This window comes from Magallana gigas, chromosome 9, assembly GCF_963853765.1.
Source record: "Magallana gigas chromosome 9, xbMagGiga1.1, whole genome shotgun sequence".
NCBI lineage: Eukaryota > Metazoa > Mollusca > Bivalvia > Ostreida > Ostreidae > Magallana > Magallana gigas.
In genome coordinates this window covers 34053713-34077104 of record NC_088861.1, presented here as the reverse complement: position 1 = coordinate 34077104, position 23392 = coordinate 34053713, and the positions used below count along the sequence as shown (strand labels likewise).

Genomic DNA, 23392 nt, shown 5'->3' with positions numbered 1-23392 from the left:
TAGGATAGTTTTGCGAAACGGGCATGGTTTCTTGTGTTTATAGATAAAATTATCCACGAAAAAAGCAAAATTTATATGAAAATTACATAAATACAATACACATGAAAATATATTTGTACAAATATAAACAATAGCAAAACTCGAAAACTGTTTACAAAAAAACAACAAAAAAATCTTTATGCAGCACTGTGCTTGTAAGAAGATCTTTTTTTTTCAAATACAAGTATTCAATATGATAACATTATTTACAACTAGTTGTAAAATTCTTTGTTGTTGTTGTTTTTTTTTTAAACAAGGAGAATGTGACAATATGTTCTCTTGGATTCAAAAAATGCTGATGTAATAAGAGATGTTTAAACTGGGTCTATAATGTCGTATTCGTAGAGCACTGGTTTAAGTTGTACGGTCTAAAAGCGTAAAACACCTTTCACGTTGAAGGGAATACCCTATTCAAGCTATAAAGGGAATTTTTAAAAGGAAAAATATTTAAGAATCTTCTATCAAGTTCATATATTATTTTTTGATGCAGTTGGTCTTATTCTATTAGTAGCTATGTTTTTCACTTGGACAATTACTCTTTGGTTATTCATATTTAAAGGATTGTAATCTCCATCAAAAATCTTTGCAGTTACAATGATTCAGATAGCCATGATTACTATTCTTGTGGTTCTGAAAATAATATGTGGATTGGTTTTAACAAATAATGAGGTAATCTAAATGAGTTACAAGTATTATTATTTATTTTGCATATTGTCATTGATGAAAATCGTGATTATAAAAATCTGGTTGTGACTACATGCAATTTTGTTAAAATAATAAATGAAAATGATCTTTGCATAGGCAAGTTGTCCCGAGTCAACATTTTCAGCTGTGTATGTGGAATCATGTCCACGAACAGTCGATGAATGGAGAGAAGCAGGCAATAGGAAAAACTGTAAACAAATTGCAAATAGTTGCACATCTTTCGAATACCACTGTGTAATAAATGCATGGAAAAATGGAACTCTTGAAGTATGTGCACCAAGCCAACAGATTATTGGTAAAATATCAAGTTTGAAGCGTCATAAATTCGCTCCGTATATTAAAAAGCAAATGAAAGTGAATAACAAAACATAATTACCTTTTTCCAGGAAAGGTTTGTGCTGAATTTAACTTTGGAGGAAATAGAATACAGCGGAATGATAACACACAGTGTCAAAAATGTCCAGAAGTCTACAATTCTAGTGATGCTTTTAGATGTAAGTATCTTGAAGTGCCTTTCTAAAAACACTCACAATGTTGTTAATGATATGATACATCATATTGATCAGAAGCTAATTTTACTGATTTAAGTTAAGTTCAAAGATTTATGTTTGCATCTTGAACAAATCATTTTTTTAAGCTGTGGGAAATTAATTTTTGAATTTCCTTAGGTTTATAAAAATTAACAAAAAGGGTTAGAGATTTTGTATTATATTTGCAGATCCTGAATGTTATGATCATGTGAAGCGTACGGAAAAGATAAATAAATCACAAAGTACTAAACAGTCACTAGACGTTAGCAGTGATTCCTACACTACACGATACGTATCGATGTCGTCACAGGAAAACGTGTCATTTCATGTAAAAACATATCTAAGGTAAGTTCTTTAATAGATTTAACAAAACCATTGATCGAAATATTAAGACTACATTTTCTTCCATGCTGTTAACAGTAAAATGTATGATTATTTCATTGCATGTTGTTTTATGACATATGTAATTTGTTAAACAGTGTGGTGATTGGACTGAGCGTTACGGCGTTATTCGTTTTGGTTTTCCTGATTATCCTCCTTGCTTTTCTCTGTATTGGTCGATGTCGACGACAAACCGAAGAAAACCAACAAACGCAAGGTGTATGCTCTGCGTTACAACCCACGTTTAGTGTTAATTTTTGCAATTTGAGTAATTCCTAACAAGTGATTTTAATGAATGGTTCGACATAAAAGATAATGCTATAACATGTGCATGTATATTTTTTTCAAGGTATATTCCTCATTCCACACTGTATTTCTTCACGTTTCAACAGCATGACAGGAAAAGGTATAAAAAAGCGTGTTTGAGAAACTCTTAAAAAATATTTAGCAACACACAATGTTTGTAGTCCTACTTATATTTTTTTAGGTTGCACGAGGGTCGTCCAAAGCTGCAATGAGGAAAGTAACATGATTTCTGAAGCACAAGAAGAAAAATCCCTCTAAACCATGCACTATTGTATAGTAACATATATGAGGAAAACGTATATAGGTGTATTTTTTATAGTATCAATAAGGATGATATGTTGCCCGATGCTAAAGGCAGATAGATACATTTTACTAAAAGGGTTTCGAGTCACTAACGCTATTATTATGATAACTCCCCCCTCCTAGAAAAAATGAAAAAAAAGAGCGAATGTGAAACTATCAATGATTTGATAACATTTGTATCTATAAAAAAAATCAAGATGTCTAATTCAAATGCTATTATCATTATCCTAACATTTTTGGAATTTTTGTGTTTGGCTATTTGCGCAGGTAGGTTAAGGCAACTCCGAGTTAAATGGCCGTCAAAATTATGATCAAGTTAAAAACTGTTTATCTTTATGAAAATGGTGCTGAATATTTATACCAAGTGAATGTGTTCACCAAGATATTTTTCTACTTCGGAATCGATTCGATTTTTGAAGCTGCTGTGCCATGGTATCACTTGACAGTTAAAAATAGATCACTTTTTACCTTAACAAAAAATCAAAAAGTGTAACACTTCCCCGATGTTCATTGTATGTATGATACGATAATCTGATCGGCAATTAGTTAAATTTAACTAATATTTCTGCTAAAATCATGTTAATTGCATCAAATAAATATTGTCATTATCGGAAACCCTCTCAACTTCTTCAATTTCATTGAAATTACTACGTATTTTTCATCTACAACAACAACAAAGCACAGGATTCTAGCAGCACTTTCCAGGTATTTTAGGTCATACACTTTCGATATTTACCAAATTCATCTTTCATATTATTCGGGGTAGTGTTACACTTTTGCCTTTTTTTGTACACACTGACAGGGGAAAGGCCGGTCAAGCCATATAAATGTATATCTGCTTACCTTATAACACTCGCTAATAAAACAAATGTCTGTTTTATCTTGATTATATCCTAACTGCCACTCACCTAAATCTTGGGTATCTGTATTAAATAAGTCTTATGTTGGCATTGTTTACACTGCATTCCGATGATTTGTCTCCCGACATTGATTTTCTCTATTAAACTTGCTTGTGACGTCATCAATGGTAATTAAACATAATACAGAGAATTTGAAGATATGTTCAATTAAAAAAGTTTCTAGTGACATTTAACGCCCTTAGTGTTTATAATTTAAAACCAGAGATAAAGTTAAAACATACATATTTCTGAATAAAATATGACATCATACTGCTAATTATGACGTTATATCTATCAGAATAATTTTTACTCAATCGATTGCTGAAAGTTGCATTATCATACTCGCGTTGAACGTGGAATCTTACACGAGGAACGTTAAATAAATATTGATATTTGATATAACCTTTTGATGTAGCGTTCTTCATAATTGAATATAATACGTTATATCAAACTTTCATTATTCTATTGGCAGCATTTTTATTTATTAAAGAAATGTATAGTTTTGATAGAGATATAATATTGTACAACCAATTGATAAATTTTAATTAAACAAAAATATCATATCTTTGTATTTTGTGTATAGTAAACCCGATATCCTGATATTTTACCTTATTCAAATCTTGATATAAATAGGTATCCCGATCAGTCCAGTCATTTGTACAGCAAAATGCAAATCGTCCTGATTTCTAAATATAACCTAGACTACTGATAGTAATTAAGAATAATAACTAGGTGTATAAGTATCACATCCAAGTTAAAGAGCTAGAGCCACGAAGCATCTCTAAAATTGCCCTATTATTAAAAATTACCATATTTTGGTAAAATATAGAGTAGAATCTTAGCTTTTCATAACTGTTTTTCTTTTTTCGATATCTATCATTCTTTTTTTATAAACGGAATTTACAAGATGCCATTGTTTTGATGAAAAATGTAGAACAGACGTCATTTTTGTTAAGTAACGTCATGAAATGATAAAACTACGTATGACTTGAATCTAATAAAATAAACAAAAAACAAATTAAATCATCATGTAGACATTATAATTAATTTATGAAAATAAATTTATTTATAAAAATACCATGAAAAGATTATTTACAATAAAGTTTAAATATATTACAGGGACCAGTGCTGAAGGTTAATATAACGGCGGTAAATTTAAATATGTCGGTGTCTTAAAAGTTCTTTTTTCTGCAATTTGAAACAGCATGAAGAAATACTGATGATGCGCAGTGTATAACCGAGGATTAATCATTGAATTCTACCAATGTAATCACAAATTATTAAAAATAAATATATATATATGACAGAGACACGGTAATTGAATTCAATAGAGATATATGTAATCTCGAATTTTGATGCATTAATGTAGCAGTCTGTGTACATTACTCTACATGATTATTTTACTTGTTTCAAGGCTTCGATATTTTCACCCAATCCTGGCACTTTACAGCAGTTAGATGCCAGGGTTCAGTCCTTTGAAATGTTTTATTTTCCCATTTTCCCGGCAATCGGTTTTTAGAACGCAGTTCGCAGTTCGCAGTTCGCAATTGAATAGTGAACTGCGTTCTACGTAGAACGCAGTTCGCAATTCAAAATTTAGAATTCATATTCGCAGTTCGCAATTGAATAGTGAACTGCGTTCTATCTAGAACGCAGTTCGCAATTCAAAATCTAGAATTCATATTTGGGGCCCGATTGCCTTATATGCAATTGAATAGTGAACTGCGTTCTATCTAGAACGCAGTTCGCAATTCAAAATTTAGAATTCATATTTGGGGCCCGATTGCCTTATATGTAATTGAATAGTAAACTGCGTTCTATGTAGAACGCAGTTCGCAATTCAAAATTGAGAATTCATATTTGGGGCCCGAAATTTTCAGGAGCATCTACTAGTGGTATTTCACTACCACTGTGAAAATATGGTGATGCAGTTATCTATAGTTTTTGAGAATCGTATGGTGTCCGGATAGGGCCATTTGCGTAAGCGCGACATCGTGTTCAGATAAACGAGACATCGCACTAACACACAACACGCCGTCGCGCTAACGCAACTTTGCACAACACGCCGTCGCGCTAACACACACCACGCCGTCGCGCTAACGCAACTTTGCACAACACGCCGTCGCGCTAATGCAACTTTGCAAGTTTCATAGTCTAGTAGGAAGTCGTGTCCGGAAATATCAGACTGCACATGCTGAAATATGCATTCACGCAAGCATGGATGAAAAGTGAAATAAATGTTCTTTGAAATATATATATTATTTTCTTTATTATCAGTGCATATGAATAAAAATATAGTTACTAGTGTGTTCCTATATAAGGATATGAATTATTATAAAATCTACCAATTGTTACATTTACCTTAAATATTTAAAAAAATTCATTAAATCAGCAATAATATATTCATGACACATAGGCGTCGGAACCGGAGGAGGGGCTGTCTTTTTTTGCTAAGTTGTACCTAACCATTAGGAACATAGCAGAATAGAGGGTTCAGCCCCCCCCCCCCCCCACACACACACACTTTTTTTTCGCAGGAAACATAATTGTTCCGTAATGTACGTTTGAAAGATTTAGAAGTTGGAGTGAAAGGTATAACCCCCCCCCCCCCACCCCCCACTGATTAGGATTCTCATGATTTGGGGAAAAAAGATGTATGGCCGGAAAGATTTTGTTTTGGAAGTATAGGAGTAACCCCCCCATACCCCCCCCCCCCCCATACTCCCCCCCCCCCAAACGGATTAGGATTTTCATGATTTTGGGAATTAGGTTTTTTCTCTCAATATTTCTGAGGATCAGTCTAGCCCCCCCCCCCTTTCAATTTGCTTCAGACGGCAGTGTGACATGTTATATACCTGTAATTTTACATTTTAAAATTTCTTTGCTTTGGTAATATACAGAGCACCTAATATGAATTTGTGACATGTCCATGTTATAAATATATAATTGCTGAATTAATTAATTATATCAAATATTTGAGGTAAATTTATCAATTGGTAGATTTATTAATAATTTATATGCACTCAAGCATATCCTTATACAGTAACATACTAGTAACTATATTTTTATTCATATGTATTGATAATGATTGAAAATAATATATGTATTTCAAAGTATATTTTATTTATTTTTCATCCATGCTTGCATGCAGGCCTACAAATTTCAGCATGCGCAGTCTAATATTTCCGGACACGACTTCCTACTAGATTGTGAAACTTGCAAAGTTGCGTTAGCGCGACGGCTTGTTAAGCAAAGTTGTGTTAGCGCGACGGCGTGTTGTGCAAAGTTGTGTTAGCGCAACGGCGTGTTTTGTGTTAGCGCGATAGTGTGTTGTGTGTTAGCCCGATGGCATGTTGTGCTAAGTTGTGTTAGCGCGGCGGCGTGTTGTGTGTAAGCGCGACGGCGTGTTGTGTGTTAGCGCGACGGCGTGTTGTGCAAAGTTGCGTTAGCGCGACGATGTGTTGTGTGTTAGCGCGATGTCTCGTTTATCTGAACGCGATGTCGCGCTAACGCAAATGGCCCTATCCAGACACCATACAAATCTCAAAAACTATAGATAACTGCATCACCATATTTTCACAGTGGTAGAGAAATACAACTAGTAGATGCCCCTGAAAATTTCGGGCCCCAAATATGAATTGCGAACTGCGTTCTAGAACGCAGTTCACTATTCAATTGCATGTAAGGCAATCGGGCCCCAAATATAAATTCTAAATTTTGAATTGCGAACTGCGTTCTAGATAGAACGCAGGTCACTATTCAATTGGATATAAGACAATCAAGCCCTAAATATGAAATCTAAATTTTGAATTGCGAACTGCGTTCTACATAGAACACAGTTCACTATTTAACAATTTGAATTGCGAACTGCGTTCTAGATAGAACGAAGTTCACTATTCAATTGCATATAAGGCAATCAGGTCCCATATATGAATTCTAAATTTTAAATTGCAAACTGCGTTCTAGATTTAACGCAGTTCAATATTCAGCAATTTGAATTGCGAACTGCGTTCTAGATAGAACGCAGTTCACTATTCAATTGCATATTAGGCAATCGGGCCCCAAATATGAATTCTAAATTTTGAATTGCGAACTGCGTTCTAGATAGAACGCAGTTCACTATTCAATTGCATATTAGGCAATCAAACCGCAAATATGATTTTCTTAATTTTAAATTGCGAACTGCGTTCTAGATGGAACGCATTTCACTATTCAACAATTTGAATTGCGAACTGCGTTCTAGATAGAACGCAGTTCACTATTCAATTACATATAAGGCAATCGGGCCCCAAATATGAATTCTAAATTTTGAATTGCGAACTGCGTTCTATCTAGAACGCAGTTCACTATTCAATTGCATATAAGGCAATCGGGCCCCAAATATGAATTCTAGATTTTGAAATGCGAACTGCGTTCTAGATAGAACGCAGTTCACTATTCAATTGAATGTAAGGCAATCAAGCCGCAGATATGAATTCTAAATTTTGAATTGCGAACTGCGTTTTAGATAGAACGCAGTTCACTATTCAACTGCATATAAGGCAATCGGGCCCCAAATATGAATTCTAAATTTTGAATTGCGAACTGCGTTCTAGATAGAACGCAGTTCACTATTCAATTGCATACAAGGCAATCGGGCCCCAAATATGAATTCTAGATTTTGAATTGCGAACTGCGTTCTATATAGAACGCAGTTCACTATTCAATTGAATATAAGGCAATCAAGCCGCAAATATGAATTCTAAATTTTGAATTGCGAACTGCGTTCTAGATGGAACGCATTTCACTATTCAACAATTTGAATTGCGAACTGCGTTCTACATAGAACGCAGTTTACTATTCAATTACATATAAGGCAATCGGGCCCCAAATATGAATTCTAAATTTTGAATTGCGAACTGCGTTCTAGATAAAACGCAGTTCACTATTCAATTGCATATAAGGCAATCGGGCCCCAAATATGAATTCTAGATTTTGAAATGCGAACTGCGTTCTAGATAGAACGCAGTTCACTATTCAATTGAATATAAGGCAATCAATCCGCAGATATGAATTCTAAATTTTGAATTGCGAACTGCGTTTTAGATAGAACGCAGTTCACTATTCAACTGCATATAAGGCAATCGGGCCCCAAATATGAATTCTAAATTTTGAATTGCGAACTGCGTTCTAGATAGAACGCAGTTCACTATTCAATTGCATACAAGGCAATCGGGCCCCAAATATGAATTCTAGATTTTGAATTGCGAACTGCGTTCTATATAGAACGCAGTTCACTATTCAATTGAATATAAGGCAATCAAGCCGCAAATATGAATTCTAAATTTTGAATTGCGAACTGCGTTCTAGATAGAACGCAGTTCACTATTCAAATGCATATAAAGCAATCGGGCCCCAAATATGAATTCTAAATTTTGAATTGCGAACTGCGTTTTATATAGAACACAGTTCACTATTCAATTGGATATAAAGCAATCAAGCCCTAAATATGAAATCTAAATTTTGAATTACGAACTGCGTTCTAAATAGAACGCAGTTCACTATTCAACAATTTGAATTGCGAACTGCGTTCTATATAGAACGCAATTCACTATTCAATTGCATATAAGGCAATCAGGTCCCATCTATGAATTCTAAATTTTGAATTGCGAACTGCGTTCTAGATAGAACGCAGTTCTATATTCAACAATTTGAATTGCGAACTGCGTTCTAGATAGAACGCAGTTCACTATTCAATTACATATAAGACAATCGGGCCCCAAATATGAATTCTAAATTTTGAATTGCGAACTGCGTTCTAGATAGAACGCAGTTCACTATTCAATTGCATATTAGGCAATCAGGTCGCGAATATGAATTCTTAATTTTAAATTGCGAACTGCGTTCTAGATGGAACGCAGTTCACTATTTAACTGCATATAAGGCAATCGGGCCCCAAATATGAATTCTAAATTTTGCATTGCGAACTGCGTTCTATCTAGAACGCAGTTCACTATTCAATTACATATAAGGCAATCGGGCCCCAAATATGAATTCTAGATTTTGATTTGCGAACTGCGTTCTAGATAGAACGCAGTTCACTATTCAACTGCATGTAAGGCGATCGGGCCCCAAATATGATTTATAAATTTTGAATTGCGAACTGCGTTCTAGATAGAACGCAGTTCACTTTTAAGTTGCATATAAGGCAATCGGGCCCCAAATATGAATTCTAGATTTTGAATTGCGAACTGCGTTCTATATAGAACGCAGTTCACTATTCAATTGAATATAAGGCAATCAAGCCGCAAATATGAATTCTAAATTTTGAATTGCGAATTGCGTTCTAGATAGAACGCAGTTCACTATTCAACAATTTGAATTGCGAACTGCGTTCTAGATAGAACGCAGTTCACTATTCAATTGCATATAAGGCAATCGGGCCCCAAATATGAATTCTAGATTTTGAATTGCGAACTGCGTTCTAGATAGAACGCAGTTCACTATTCAATTGCGAACTGCGAATATGAATTCTAAATTTTGAATTGCGAACTGCCTTCTAGATAGAACGCAGTTCACTATTCAATTGCGAACTGCGAACTGCGTTCTAAAAACCGATTGCCCATTTTCCCGTGGGGTCACCGTGCGTTCATGTGCGCTCACCTTGCGTTCACTTTCGCTCTCCGCTCCGCTCCGTTCCCGCTCATCGTTCACAAAACGCCCACCGTGCGTTCACAAAGATTTCGCCTTGCGCTCACTGTGTTCGTTTAGTGTTCACTTATTGTTTAGTCAGATAATATTATATTTAGGCTTATAACAATAAAAACATGTAGTTTATTGTCATTATTTCCTGATTACCAACGAAACACAATGTAACAATACCTCCCGGGGCACTAAATCGTTCATCTTGCGTTCACATAGAGTACATATATCGTTCAACGTTCACTTTGCGCTTGCGTTTGCGCTCTGCGTTCGCTCACATTTCACGATCATAAGCGCTTTCCAAATTTGGTTCAGCGTGCACTCACCGTTCGTTTAGATTGCACTCACTGTGCACTCACCGTTCACGAACTGTTCAAGTGAAAAATAAAACCTTTTAGCGACTGTTTATATGTAATGGATATATTAGTATGCCGAAAGCAGTTCTGTATGAAATAATAAAAAACAGTTTCGAGGCCCGTTATAGGGTCGTGAACTATCTGATATTTTTTCATACAGAAGTTTTTGAGGCATATATCGCACTTAAATCACTGCCATTGAATATCATTGTTGATTCCTGAGACAGTCCGATTTTAAAGAATAACAGTATTTTAACCACTGTTAATGGTCTGATATTAAGAAGCTCTCTAATATATCGGACTGTCACAAGTAAAATTGTTGACTGCCAGGACAAGGGAATAACATTACAGCAGTGTTTTACTTCATTTCTTAAATGAAAAAAGAATATCGATTTCATTAAAAATATTCGTATGAGTTAATTATTCCTTATAAATGCCATAACGTCTATTCATTTACATTTCATTTTTTCTAGTGATATTCATGTCTTTTGAGAATTGTTACAAGTGATAAGCTTTCCGTAAATGTCTTGAGAATTAAGATCATATTTCAGAGAGAGAGAGAGAGAGAGAGAGAGAGAGAGAGAGAGAGAGAGAGAGAGAGAGAGAGAGAGAGAGAGAGAGAGAGGAGAGAGAGAGGAGAGAAGGAGAGAGAGAGGAGAGAGAGAGAGAGGAGAGAAGGAGAGAGGAGAGAGAGACAGGAGAGAAGGAGAGAGAGAGGAGAGAGAGAGAGAATATGGATTGACTATAACTTTGAAGCGAAGATAGGTTAGAATGAACATTTTTATTAAGAACATCAAGCAGTAGCACATAAATAATGTCGTAAAATTGTCTTGAAAAGTCGAATTCATAGAAAGCATGTAGAATTTGTGTTATCATATATAAAGATTTGTAATGAACTCGGCCGTAAATCGATTTTTTCAGAGGGTAGGAAAGGGGGGGGGGGGTTGAATGGAAACAAATTCTGTTTTAAATCTCGGCTGTACTCATTGTTATTCTTTTAAAGAAAGGGACCGGCAATCTGAATGTTTTCTATATGCCATACAAGAAAAACTTTCATTAGATTTAATACGCATAAACTAATCAAAGATAATTTCAATCGAGAATTTTATAAGGAAAAGTAAGTCACCAATGTACACACATTTAGGGTGATTTTTCATTTTATTGGACAAATTATCAACAAAGACATCGCAATTAGGATTAGACTTCTATATAGTGCACATGCTGATAATGTATTCTAAGCTCTGTATACCAAAAGCCGTCTTCATCGAAACGGACACAATCGATCTTTTAAGTGCATGTAACGGTTCACCGGAAATAAATTGATCACGCGACGAATCAACACTGATCAACAGGTGGCTGATAAAGAAAAGACGTATGCATTGGCAAAATGTTTAAATGCAAGGGACGATGTCTTAATATTCAATTACAGCTGTACTTAGGAATTAAATAATCAAGTTTTTGACGGAATAAGTTAAGTTTCTCATATATGTACATGTTTACACGTGATGTCGACTGTCTTTCTCCCGCGGTATTCAGGAACACGTACTTGTGTAAAAAAAATTGCTTGGATCTTTCCTTTCGTTTAATGCATTTCACCATTTGACAAAAAACCCACAACTAGCTACTTATACATGCTATCGCTTATTCTACATAAAGGTATAGGAATATGTATTTACTTACGTACGTACAATGTTAACTTTGCCAATTTCTTTTTGTTTGTTAGCAATGTTCATGTATCTCATATTCTACTGCAATTGAATAATACCGTGGTACATAGAAATAATGCTTTTTAAAAATGCAGACTTTATTGGTAAATTCTATTGGCAAATACTGAATGAACTCAAGATTCCATGTACAGATTCAACTGACGTCGCAAACGTCAAACTATGACGTCATTGATGATGCAAGATATAAGCATGAATACACAGTGTAAAATTACTAAATGAAACATGTTAAAGTTCAGTTTATATGCATTTCTTCCTCAAATATTTAATAAAATGATGATTTTGTAAATAATCACAAATAATTCTTTATCATTATTAATTAAATTCTGCAATTTCAATAAAAAAAGGAAGCAAATAATTACCCTAGAATAGAGTGGTCTGGTTTATTTTCTGTTACTAAAATTTTCAAAATTTGTAAAATACACATTTGCCGCAGTTGAGTACTTTTAGCAATTAGAAATTTTGCAGGCAGAAGCATTTATGCAATATCTCTCAGTTTAAAAAGTTTCAAAGAGGTACTTAAGTGTGGCCAAATTCAAATTTGGGAAATACTGCAGTAAAATCTACAATTTTCAGCTATTTTTAACGATCATAGTATGTTTGATGATGTGCATGTGCTAAACAGTGGGGCCGAAGTAAAAAATTGCATATGCATAGAAGCAGAATATTGTGTCATATATTATAATTAATTACAATTTGTATTGTTTCAAACTTGAGTTTTGTGAACATTTTAAGGCACATTTTGATGCTTTCTGGCTCTAGCTCTTTCTCTGTAATCTCCCCCTCCCCAAGCAAAAATGACAATTACATTGAATTCAGAGAAATATGACAGTTGGCTTAATGTGCAAGTAATTCTCTAACGATGTAAAAAAAAGCACTGAGTACAATAACTACTACAAAATTACACTTAGCCGAAAAAAAAATCAGAATGAAGCTTCACGTAGGTGAGTGGTGCAAACTTACCAATTTACCGCCTTACACTAAATAAAAAACCCACCAGTGTGATGTGGGGAATGCATAGCAGATGGCAACAAATTCTCTCAAATAATCAGTGCAAAACCAAAAGTAGACTGTTATTCGTACCTATCCTTCAGATACATTGATAAAAAACTGTTATCGTCACATACCATTCGATTCTAAAGACCAAGAAATAATTGTCCTTTAACATATGAACAATTAATTGCTGAAGTAAAGGTTGAAAAGATAAATAAATAAATTATAAATAAATATGTTTCACTCGTATGAGTGTGAAGAATGAATGCCTTGAGTAAGTACATTAGTGTAACTGTTATGAATTATTATAGACAGCTACAAGTCAAATTTTATTCATTTTAAGTTGCTCACACTGTAGATTTAAAGTAAACATATTATATTAATTTATTGTGTATAGGTCATATATGGCTCTTCATGATAATGCATTAAATAATGACCTGAACTCAATTTCATACATTGGTAACAATATGTTCTGTCATTGATGTAAACGGTTTTAATGATATTAATTACATTAGTAAATATTTCTGATCATTTGGGAATAAAGTTTAAGTAAGAATATGTGACTTAGCTAAATATATGTTATGTTAACATCTGTAAAATGTTTGTGTTGTCTTTGTTGTGTGTTTATATGTTTTATGCATGTATGGCTTTAAGGTGATCTACAAAATATTTCAAATAAGTCAAATAACATAGGCCTACTATATAAAGCAGTCGAACTTTACAATCGACTTGGTGTTAACATTTAAGACTTATCAAGACCGGGTTACGATATGGAGTTTAAAAAGGAGGAAATTTAACTTCTTAAACCATGCATTGGTTTAAACATATCTTTATGCTTGTAGATAATACAAATTTATGACTCATCTCGCCAACTCATAAATGTTCCAGATAAGGGAATACCCTACGCAGTCCATTATTAAATGTTGTAGCTTGATGTTTGTTATTATTATCAATATTATCTATGCTTTTAAAGAAAGCAGTATTACTCTATCTTCACTAGCATTTACCTAAAAACATTGTCTTGCTAATATTCGTACATACTTTGTTAGGCTGCTTCTGGTGAAATTTTGGATATTGATTTTTGTTGTTGGTTGGATTGCAAGTTTCGTTAAACTAGTATCGTAAAGGTATGTTAGCTTCATTGCCCTGATATAATATTTTTCAAACTCAATATCTGTTTAAGTAATAATTAAAACTTTTGATCAAAATGTTTTAAGTTACACGGCCAATTTAAAGAAAAAATTATAAATATATTAATAAAATTACATGTGTAGCTATATATATTTTATCACATTTTTCATATTCTATTCTGTAATGTGAAAGTTGAATGTGAAGGAAAAAAGATAATACATACATTCGCACACGTCTTTTATTTCATTTTCTGTGCATGGTGTCTATGTCACAAAATATATTGTATCATACTGTTTATAAGAGATGTTATCAAACAAGGGAGTTTCTTCAATGAAAATGGATATGCTGAACACGTTCCTCATTTTTGCTGTTTTGAATTTAATTGTTACAATTGCTAAATCTAGAGAGGTGAGATTTTGAAATATTTGGTCTCAAATAAATAATGATCCAATGAGATTATGATTACTTTTTAAAAGTACTTTCAACCTTTGATAAAAAAAAATATTTAGCATATTATTTTTCAGACAAATTGTACATTGTCAGACAAGGTTGAAACAGTTGATTCATGTCCACAAACAGCTGTTGAATGGAAACAAGCAGCCGCTAGGAAAAGCTGTAAAAATATATTGCAAAACTGCTCCTCATTGGAATACCACTGCGTGATTAATGCATGGCAGAACGAAACGATTGAAGTATGCGCACCCAAAGTCCTTATCGTCGGTAATGCATAATGTACAGCATAATTAAATACAATTCAAAAGCTATTTCTATCATAACACATATCAGATCAAATGTAAAATACCCAGTTAGATTCATTGTTATTAATTAGTTTTTTTAATTTATAATTATTTAGGAAAGGTGTGTGCCGAATTTAATTTCGGAGGAAACAGAATACAGCGGAATCATAATGCAACATGTGAAAAATGCCCCGTAGTGTATGACTCCAGTAATGCTTTTATGTGTAAGTATAATCTGATTTTTATTTTCAATGCTAATTATTAAATGAATCGGCTGATCTTTACTAAAATCGATTAGACAGGGATTTTTTATCATTAATTGACAGACACAGAATGTTATGAATACGTTGAAAGGTCAAAAGGATTTGATACATCACACATGAACACAGACCCACCATATGTAAGCACACATGCTTACAATAAATTATCTGATCAAGATGATGAACTATTGCCAATGGAGGGTCACTTTAATCACATGAAGAATGAATCTTCAGTTGCAGGACTTGAATCAAGGTTCGTCCTTTTTTAAATTTTATTAAAGCTTCACTTACCGACACAAGTAAACGTACATAATTTATTCGAATTAAGTCGGGTGTTTCCACTATAACAATTTAGAAAGTAGTTGTTAGTAACTTTTGTTTTTGCTTCATTGCAGGATAGTGATTGGATTAAGCCTGACGATGGTAATTGTATTGATTACCTCCTCTGTATTAGTTCTCATTCGTCGACGGCGAATAAGACAGCACGAGGTATACATCCATGTTCAACATTGAAACGTAAGAATACAATACATATATATATATATATATATATATATATATATATATATATATATATATATATATATATATATATATATATATATATTGAATATCTAGAAAAAAAACACAAATTGATTCTGTTTACCGCAAACGTTTAAATATATTAAACAGGATTAATTTGTAATTTAATCTGGAAATTTATTTTTTTTTTTTTTTTAAATTGTGCCGATTTATATTTTTTGTTGTTTTGGGAAATTATATTAAATGCCGCTTTCAGTAAATATGTAATGGGTTTCAATTAATTTATTTAATTTACATTTTTTTTAATAATTAAAATTTATGTACAGTGTATGATGTTTATCCTGTTTTTAACAACTACGTGTACCTGACTGTGCATTTAGTGTAGAAGTGTAGTTTTTAAAATTTCTTTTAAGGTCAATCACAAGAGGACTATAGATCAGAGGTCCACCTTTTAGACAACATATGACTAAAACCTTTAACATGGGACATGAATTGAATATTATTTTTTTAAAAGTATACAAACAAATGATCTCATATTTTTATTTGAATTAAAAAATCCTCATAAGTTTCGTGATACAATTTTTACTCAATGCAGCTTTGTTAAATAAGAATTCAGGTTATTTTTTTTATAGATGTTTTTAATTATATTATTTGGATATGGTAGCAGAAAATTTGTTTATTTGCTTAATAACATATACCGCATTTTAATTAGATTAGATATGTTTTATGTTTCCTTTTATCAGCATTTAAATTCTTAAACATTATTATAATAAATGTAGATTATATCGAATTTCTCGTTCAACTACAGGCAAAAACGAAATAGTTTGAATTTTATCAACTATTACATATTGGTTAAACAAATTTATATGATACACTTTAAACGTATTACACACGGCTATGTATTCTATTTTGCGTTTTAGGCGGAGAACGGCGCCCGCTTAATCAAGTACATCACCAAATGTAAAATATATGTGGAAAAATAAGCGTAATTGGACATGCGCTAAATTAAATCCCCGCTAACTTGTTAAATAAACGCATTCTGCGAAATATCGTACACTTAAAACATAATACGTTTACAGTAAATTAAACTGCTATTTTCTCTAATAAAGTTTTATTCGTAAATGATATCATGAAAGTTATAAGTAATATGTACTAATTCTGCTTTAAGTTATTTTGTGAATGTTTTAGCTGTCACAATTTTTGATAGATACAATAGTTCATACCGTAATTATATTAAAGGAGTATCTTATAAAGTAACTGTTCATAAATTTATCAATGTTAACCTTTAGCGATATTTCAATGTATAAAGATGAAACAGTATAATACAGGTGGATAGTGTATTTTGCGATTGATCACCATTGCCAATTGTTATCACTTATATAAAAGCTTATGTAAGTAGTTAACTGAAATAGTCGTGCATTTCTAATGTGTAAAATCTATTTTTAATGGAAAACAGTTTGCTAAATGTGCAGACAAGAGGATAACTGAGATTAAAATGTTTTCTAAATGTCACAGTGTTGGATGATGTAATTTTGTATGTTTACTTTAAGATAATAAAAAATATAAACATGTTACCTGTTTCTATATTACACTTAATCTGGGACACTTAGCAGATATTGGTCGATTGTGAATGAAGTTTAAATGTGCAAATAATGCGTGGGAAAAATTAAAGGGATTGTGTTTGTCCTTGACCTATATTCATAGATCATAGTTTTTAGTTTAAATGTTGTTAATAGACTGACGCACATCCTTCGACCTAACGATAACGAGAGAACCAGTTCAGATGCATATATTCATATATACATGTGACTTCAATAAATCAACAATTTAAGAAAAGAGACAAAAAGAAATATAAGTTATGGATTAGTGTTTGTTATAAATATTTCATTTGGTTATGTCCCACTGCTCTCTCAAAGCTTGCACAGATAACATATAATCACATGCTGATTGTCATTTGATAAAGACAATAAATGTCTAGTTCGTCCAGATCTTAAAAAAAAAACTTATATCATAGTATTCATAAATTATGCCTCGATAAAACAGAAAACAGTTAGTGTATGGATTTTATTCTCATAATACCCACAGAGAAAGCCGAGCTGTTAACACATTGCATTCATTTGACTAGAGTTTCTAAAACAAAGCAATTGTTCAGGCAACATAATTGTCTATTTATCTTCCACAGCTAACAGACAGAAGGATATATAGACAGTCAGACAAACATACAAACTGAATTAGATTTTTCTATAGGGATTTGATATTATAAATCGCTTTAAAATGGGTCATATAATTTATTTTTCACACAACACACAGCTATATTTCATAATACCAAATCAAAAGCACCGAATCTAACTCAATGCCTGAATAAACCTTTTTTGAAATAGCAATGTCAGATAATTGTTCTGCTCTAAGGCCGACGTATTTTAATGGTTTTTTTAATATTTTTTTTTTTGAAACAGTTTATTTCATAACTGGTTTACGGTGTTCAGGTACACTTAAAAGACTCCGCTTTTTATGCAGATAAACCAATAAGAGAGAGAGAGAGAGAGAGAGAGAGAGAGAGAGAGAGAAAGAGAGAGAGATAATATAAACCCGCGGTAACTTTCAGTCTTTTAATCTTACCAAGTTGTGTTAAGTATTGAATCACCTGAATAGCTGTTTCTATGCCCATCAATATCTTGGTTAAAGGTAGACAATTTTAAAACTGATCAATTTCAGAGTTTTGTGTCCCCCTACTCCATAGATATCATTAGATGACCGGTTTACAAACAAGATTATGATCTTATTGTTAATTAAAGTACAGAATAAATCTACAGAAATTGTCTCTCTCTTTTTCTCTTTGTTGCAAAAGAAATACATTTTGTTTACTTTTTGCTTCTGTTGATCTAAAAAAAATCTTTATATCTTTATTATATCATTGACCATACAAATAAAGTTGTTTTAAACAGTGTATATTCTGAGGTGGGTTTACTCATTTTGATGCCGTGCATGACATATGATTTGTAGTGCTTAGTATTTGTATAAAGTATGCAAACATCATAATTGTGTCTCTTAATATGAATTTATGTCGATGTTTGGAAATAAAAAAGGTATCCTTACGCTGTTGATATGCTTTATTATTAACAATTTAAAAAAAAAGAATCACTTTACAAGTTAGAGTAGTTCTATATGATTTTGTTCTGCAAGTCATGATTTTTAATCTCATAGTTTTTACAATAATTTTTTCAAACACGTGTAGTGTTTTAAAACTTTGAAAATACCCGAAGAGCACAGGTTATTCGTGATGTAATGATTGTTTGGCCTTCACAAAGATTTTAAATAAGCTAACATTTAAACGGATTATCATGACTCACCACTCTATACTACACAGAAAACGTTGACCGAAAAATGAAATGAAAATCATCAAAAAAGGGATCGAGTCAATTTAGCGGTCCTCATGCATTTAACGAGTGACATATATTTTTCACGGGTACAGACATGAGTCATGCTTAGCGTGTAATATTACAGTAACCGCAACAGAGAAAGGGAAAATCACCCCGTACAAACAATAAATTGAATTGTATGAAAAACTTGTCAGTTGGTAGATCCCTGAATATTGACAGGGCAATCATACCTGTCTCTCAATTTAACTCAAGAACAAAGAAAGCAAATAAATATTTCATTTTTATAAAATCGCATTATGTCAAATTAGTTATACAATGCCTTCTTGATCGACAACGTGTACTTATAAATTTTACGATAGGAAATTACAAATTTAGCTGATACAGAGATTTAAAAATCACGAAATTTAGAAATTAAATCACATCACCCAAATGTTTTTCAATTAAAAGGAAAACTGGATGAATGTTTTTCTGTAAACGTTTTTATGATTTGAAATTGTTGCATAAATTCATGTAAACTTCTTTGAATTATTGAATAATATATATTTCAATTTGGTATAATTCTAATACAGTACAAAAGAAGCAAACAAACCTATCCAGCTTTTCTTAAAACCTCGGCATGAAGAAGGAGTAAGTGTTGTGTAAGACTTTTTGATGATGGTTGTAAACTTTGGAATTTATGAAAAAAAAAACCATAATCTCACTAACAGAAACTGTTGTATGACGCAATAGACTTGAACACCAATTTCTAAACATTAAAAATAATAAATTTGTCTTTCGATACCATTTTTGTAAAACTGTCATTAACTTAACCTTGTTTCTAATTTGATGTTATGCTTAAAATGATGGTAAAAATCGGTTCACTGCCGAATTCGTTGATCAGATAAAATGCTATGTTTAATAAACTTTGCTCTTATATTCAAAGACTGCCTCAAAAGTATGTTAGTGTGACTGTAAACTAAATGCTATTATACTCTTCCAGCCATAGTTAAATAAAACCAAAGCATTCATTGATCATATATATTGAATCAATAAAACATACATCAAAGGAGAAATTAAAAAAAAAACTATATGCATTGCTAAAAGAAAAAAAAATAGTTAGATTTTTTAAGGGTTTTAATATCTTATATAAGGTATCATATGCAAAATTACAATATCAAAGAATACATTCATTTAAACACGTGTTGTAGTTCTGTTATCTACACAAGGTGACTATTTTTAAAATACCCTTCTATTACCGCATTTGGGAAATTACCTTTAAATTCTAGATCTAAAAATAGTTGATACGCTTGAAGCGGATCTGTGTAGTTTATATTTAGGATGCAATTGCTGTGCGATTCATTTTATTTCGAGAGAGTGGAGTGGTAAATTGTTGTTTCAGCATTTAAGAATATTTATAACCAGCTGATATAGTCGTGTTCAAAGATATTCATTTGCATACTAATAGTTACTACATACACAGAAGACATGAAACTTAACAGATTGGTCTTGGATTGTTTAATATTAATTGCTTTTTCTAAGGTAAATTTTGATTTAGAAATTTTTTTTTTGTTATCTTCGTTCATCTTCTTGTCACTTAGTGTTAAAACATGAAGATAAAACTTCTAAAAAGGAATTGTGAACTATATAAACTTCATTTTGTAGGTTTACGTGAATTCTTCTGCGTGCTACGAATCAGCAGCAACTGCAACAAAAGTCAAATCTTGTCCACAAAATCACGAGGAATGGACCAAAGCAGCTGTAAAGAAAGGCTGTGGGAAAATATCGCACACATGTCATTCATTCGAATACCACTGTGTAATCAACGCATGGAGAAATGAAACAATTGAAGTTTGTGCTCCAAAATGGATAATTCATGGTACAAATAAGTATAAATCATCATATATATAAACATCAATTTTCCAGTTGCATAATTATGGTTTCATATTTTCTAACCAGTTTTATGCAATTCTTGTCATCATTTTTAACTCATTCAATGTTTTATGCAGGATATGTTTGCGCTGAATATAGTCAAGGAGGAAAGAGAATTCAAGGCAACGAAAATGCAGCATGCAAACACTGTCCGTCTTATTACCCATCAAATGAAAGCTTTAAATGTAAGTTTATGTTTGTTAATGCAAATTCGATAACACAACGATATATGTTTAACCAATTTTAGTATTATTCATACGTATATTAGAAATATTATATGGCGCGAAATACAACAATTCATTCTTTTTGACAGATCAAGAATGTTATGAGTACGTCAAAAATGCAAATGCCCCACTTACAACACAACTGCCAACCGAATCAACAGACATGGAATCAACGACACAAGAAATAGTTTACTCATCCTCATCAATGACTCATAATGAGGGACCAGCACGTTCATTTCAAAATATTGAGAGCCAAAATACACCGCGTCATTTGTAAGTAAAATCAAAAAATTGATAGTAATCATTATAAATGATATACACTAGAGACTTTGCATTTCATTCAACTGATCAAGTAAATCAATTCACTTTTAGGAGTTTTGTTATTTATTAAAAAAATTTCAAATATTAAAAACATGTATTTCTATTTTTCAGCATAATCATAGCTGTTTGTGTAGTCGTCGGTTTAGCTGCTATAATAGTGGTTGTCTTCACAGTTAAACGTCAATCATGGATAGATAAAATCTTCTCTTATTTGAAAAGTAAGCTTTTCATTTTAACCATATTTATAAAGTTGTTTTTGTAATTCAATACGTATTTTTTACTTTTGAATGTTTGTTTAATATTTTGAGATATATATATTTTTTTTCTTTATAGGAATAGTTTTTCAAAGTGAAGAATCAACAATGAGAAAACCAGGTACGTTTATTCTATTTTAATTAAAAATCCATTTAGAAAAAAACCCCTTAATTTCTGTTCATAGAAATACAGAATTATATTGTTTATGTAGGATATTTAACATTAATATTGTATTCATATTTGGTTTTTTTTGTAGAATCTGTTACTAAAAATAGCGAAGAAGACCCAGAAATACAAAATTGTTTACTGGAAAAAGTAACGCAAATACAGGACGTGTTCTATAAACTGAATGAATCTTCAGACAATGCTAATTCAAATGCAGTTTCAAGCTGACATATTTTCTATTATATACAATATTTGTATATCCTGTTTTATATGTATTTATTATCATTATTGGTGTTTTTATTGACTCTAAATGGCAGCTACTTCTTATATGAATTAAAACTAAAACAAAATGGTTTTCGACATTCAATGTTTGGGACAAAGAGAAGGATATAATGTTTGCATTTACTATCTATAGAGTTTTTATTGCCAAAGTGCATGAACAAACAATGATATGATAGAAAGAAAAAAAAATTAACCGGACATATATCTTCCGTCAGAAGTGTAAATCTTTGTATAAGATGACATTGTCCCCAGATCAATAGACCTGTATGAACTTTCCAACATATTTCATAGTTGTCAAGACCTATAGCTCATTAAGCTAAAACTATAAATCTTGAGAAAGGAGATTTCGGAACAATGCGTATTTTTTGTTATCAATATCTTGCATTTTTACTTTGGTAAACTTTAAACAAATAATCTTACGTTTAAGGGGGGGGGGGTTAGTTGTGATTTCATAAAAATCACAGAGCTAATGACGAAAGATTAATCAGAACTATTTAAAAACTTAATTCTAAAAATACCCCAAATGGAAACGTCTAGTCTTAATCATAAACTCTCAAAGTGCAAAATATTAATGTTGAATTTAATATTTGCATTTAGGTAAAGAAATGTACAGTTTGAAATAACAGTTTTTGGAATGGGTTTGTTTTTTTAAAATGAATACACGACACTTGACACACTTCTTTCCATTGTGAATTTATTTTTTAAAGCAGCTGATAACACGTAAAGATCTTTAAAAGCCAATCCCTGTCCTTGACCAATATACCAGATTCAGGTTTTACGTCTTACGTCGTCTATCAGTCATTCTAAAAAGTAATTCAAATAGTTTACATTCATGGCGTCTACATGTATACAAGCCACCGGCTTCAGTAGATGTGATTCTTTTCAAATAACACTTTGTATTAATTGTAAGCATTTAAAGTTACATTTTTATTCATAATATGTGTATGAATAGCCGATATAGAAATAAAGATATCAATAACGTTTAAATTTACCATTACAAAATACATTGAACTTCAATAAATTCATTAACTCTCATTACACATGCCTTTTTTTTCATTATGCAAGTTGTAGCAATATTCAATTCTTAATGAATCGTTTCTGGTGATTGTTGAGACCAGATATTGTTATTTATAAAGTGTAAGATGTTTACCTATAAATAAAAGACAATGGTGTTAATAAACATTTAAGCAGGGCGTCCTTTCTATTGCAAGTAGTTAATGTGTTGGAGCAAAGGGTTTACTCTTTTACTACAACTGTTTTAAAATTGAGGCTTAAAGATTCAACTGTTAG

General features: G+C 32.1%; 2 protein-coding genes and 1 long non-coding RNA gene across 5 annotated transcripts; all 3 read left to right on the top strand.

The window, feature by feature from the left end:
* The first annotated feature begins 849 nt into the window (after nucleotides 1–849).
* On the top strand, nucleotides 850–2063 carry LOC109619378 (uncharacterized). Its single transcript, XR_010709039.1, has 5 exons — nucleotides 850–1039; nucleotides 1131–1238; nucleotides 1463–1619; nucleotides 1754–1872; nucleotides 2005–2063. It is a non-coding gene; the product is annotated as an uncharacterized lncRNA (long non-coding RNA).
* Nucleotides 2064–13890: 11827 nt separating this feature from the next.
* Nucleotides 13891–17084, top strand: LOC117686032 (uncharacterized). Of its 3 annotated transcripts, XM_066071929.1 has the most exons (7): nucleotides 13891–14044; nucleotides 14350–14456; nucleotides 14573–14768; nucleotides 14902–15009; nucleotides 15112–15298; nucleotides 15441–15561; nucleotides 15981–17084. In XM_066071929.1, exons 2-6 carry the CDS (start codon nucleotides 14352–14354, stop codon nucleotides 15556–15558), a joined length of 714 nt encoding a protein of 237 aa, XP_065928001.1. In that variant the 5' UTR covers nucleotides 13891–14044; nucleotides 14350–14351; the 3' UTR covers nucleotides 15559–15561; nucleotides 15981–17084. The 3 variants fall into 3 exon arrangements, 2 of the variants coding, with proteins under 2 accessions (XP_065928001.1, XP_065928003.1); XR_010709542.1 differs by lacking the exon at nucleotides 13891–14044 and having other exon boundaries at nucleotides 14208–14456; nucleotides 14592–14768; XM_066071931.1 differs by lacking the exon at nucleotides 13891–14044 and having other exon boundaries at nucleotides 14208–14456.
* A 3221-nt stretch (nucleotides 17085–20305) lies between these two features.
* On the top strand, nucleotides 20306–23104 carry LOC105332550 (uncharacterized). The gene is made up of 7 exons (XM_034460684.2): nucleotides 20306–20465; nucleotides 20589–20802; nucleotides 20933–21040; nucleotides 21169–21352; nucleotides 21512–21618; nucleotides 21734–21775; nucleotides 21912–23104. Exons 1-7 carry the CDS (start codon nucleotides 20412–20414, stop codon nucleotides 22046–22048), a joined length of 846 nt encoding a protein of 281 aa, XP_034316575.2. The 5' UTR covers nucleotides 20306–20411; the 3' UTR covers nucleotides 22049–23104.
* Nucleotides 23105–23392: the final 288 nt, after the last annotated feature.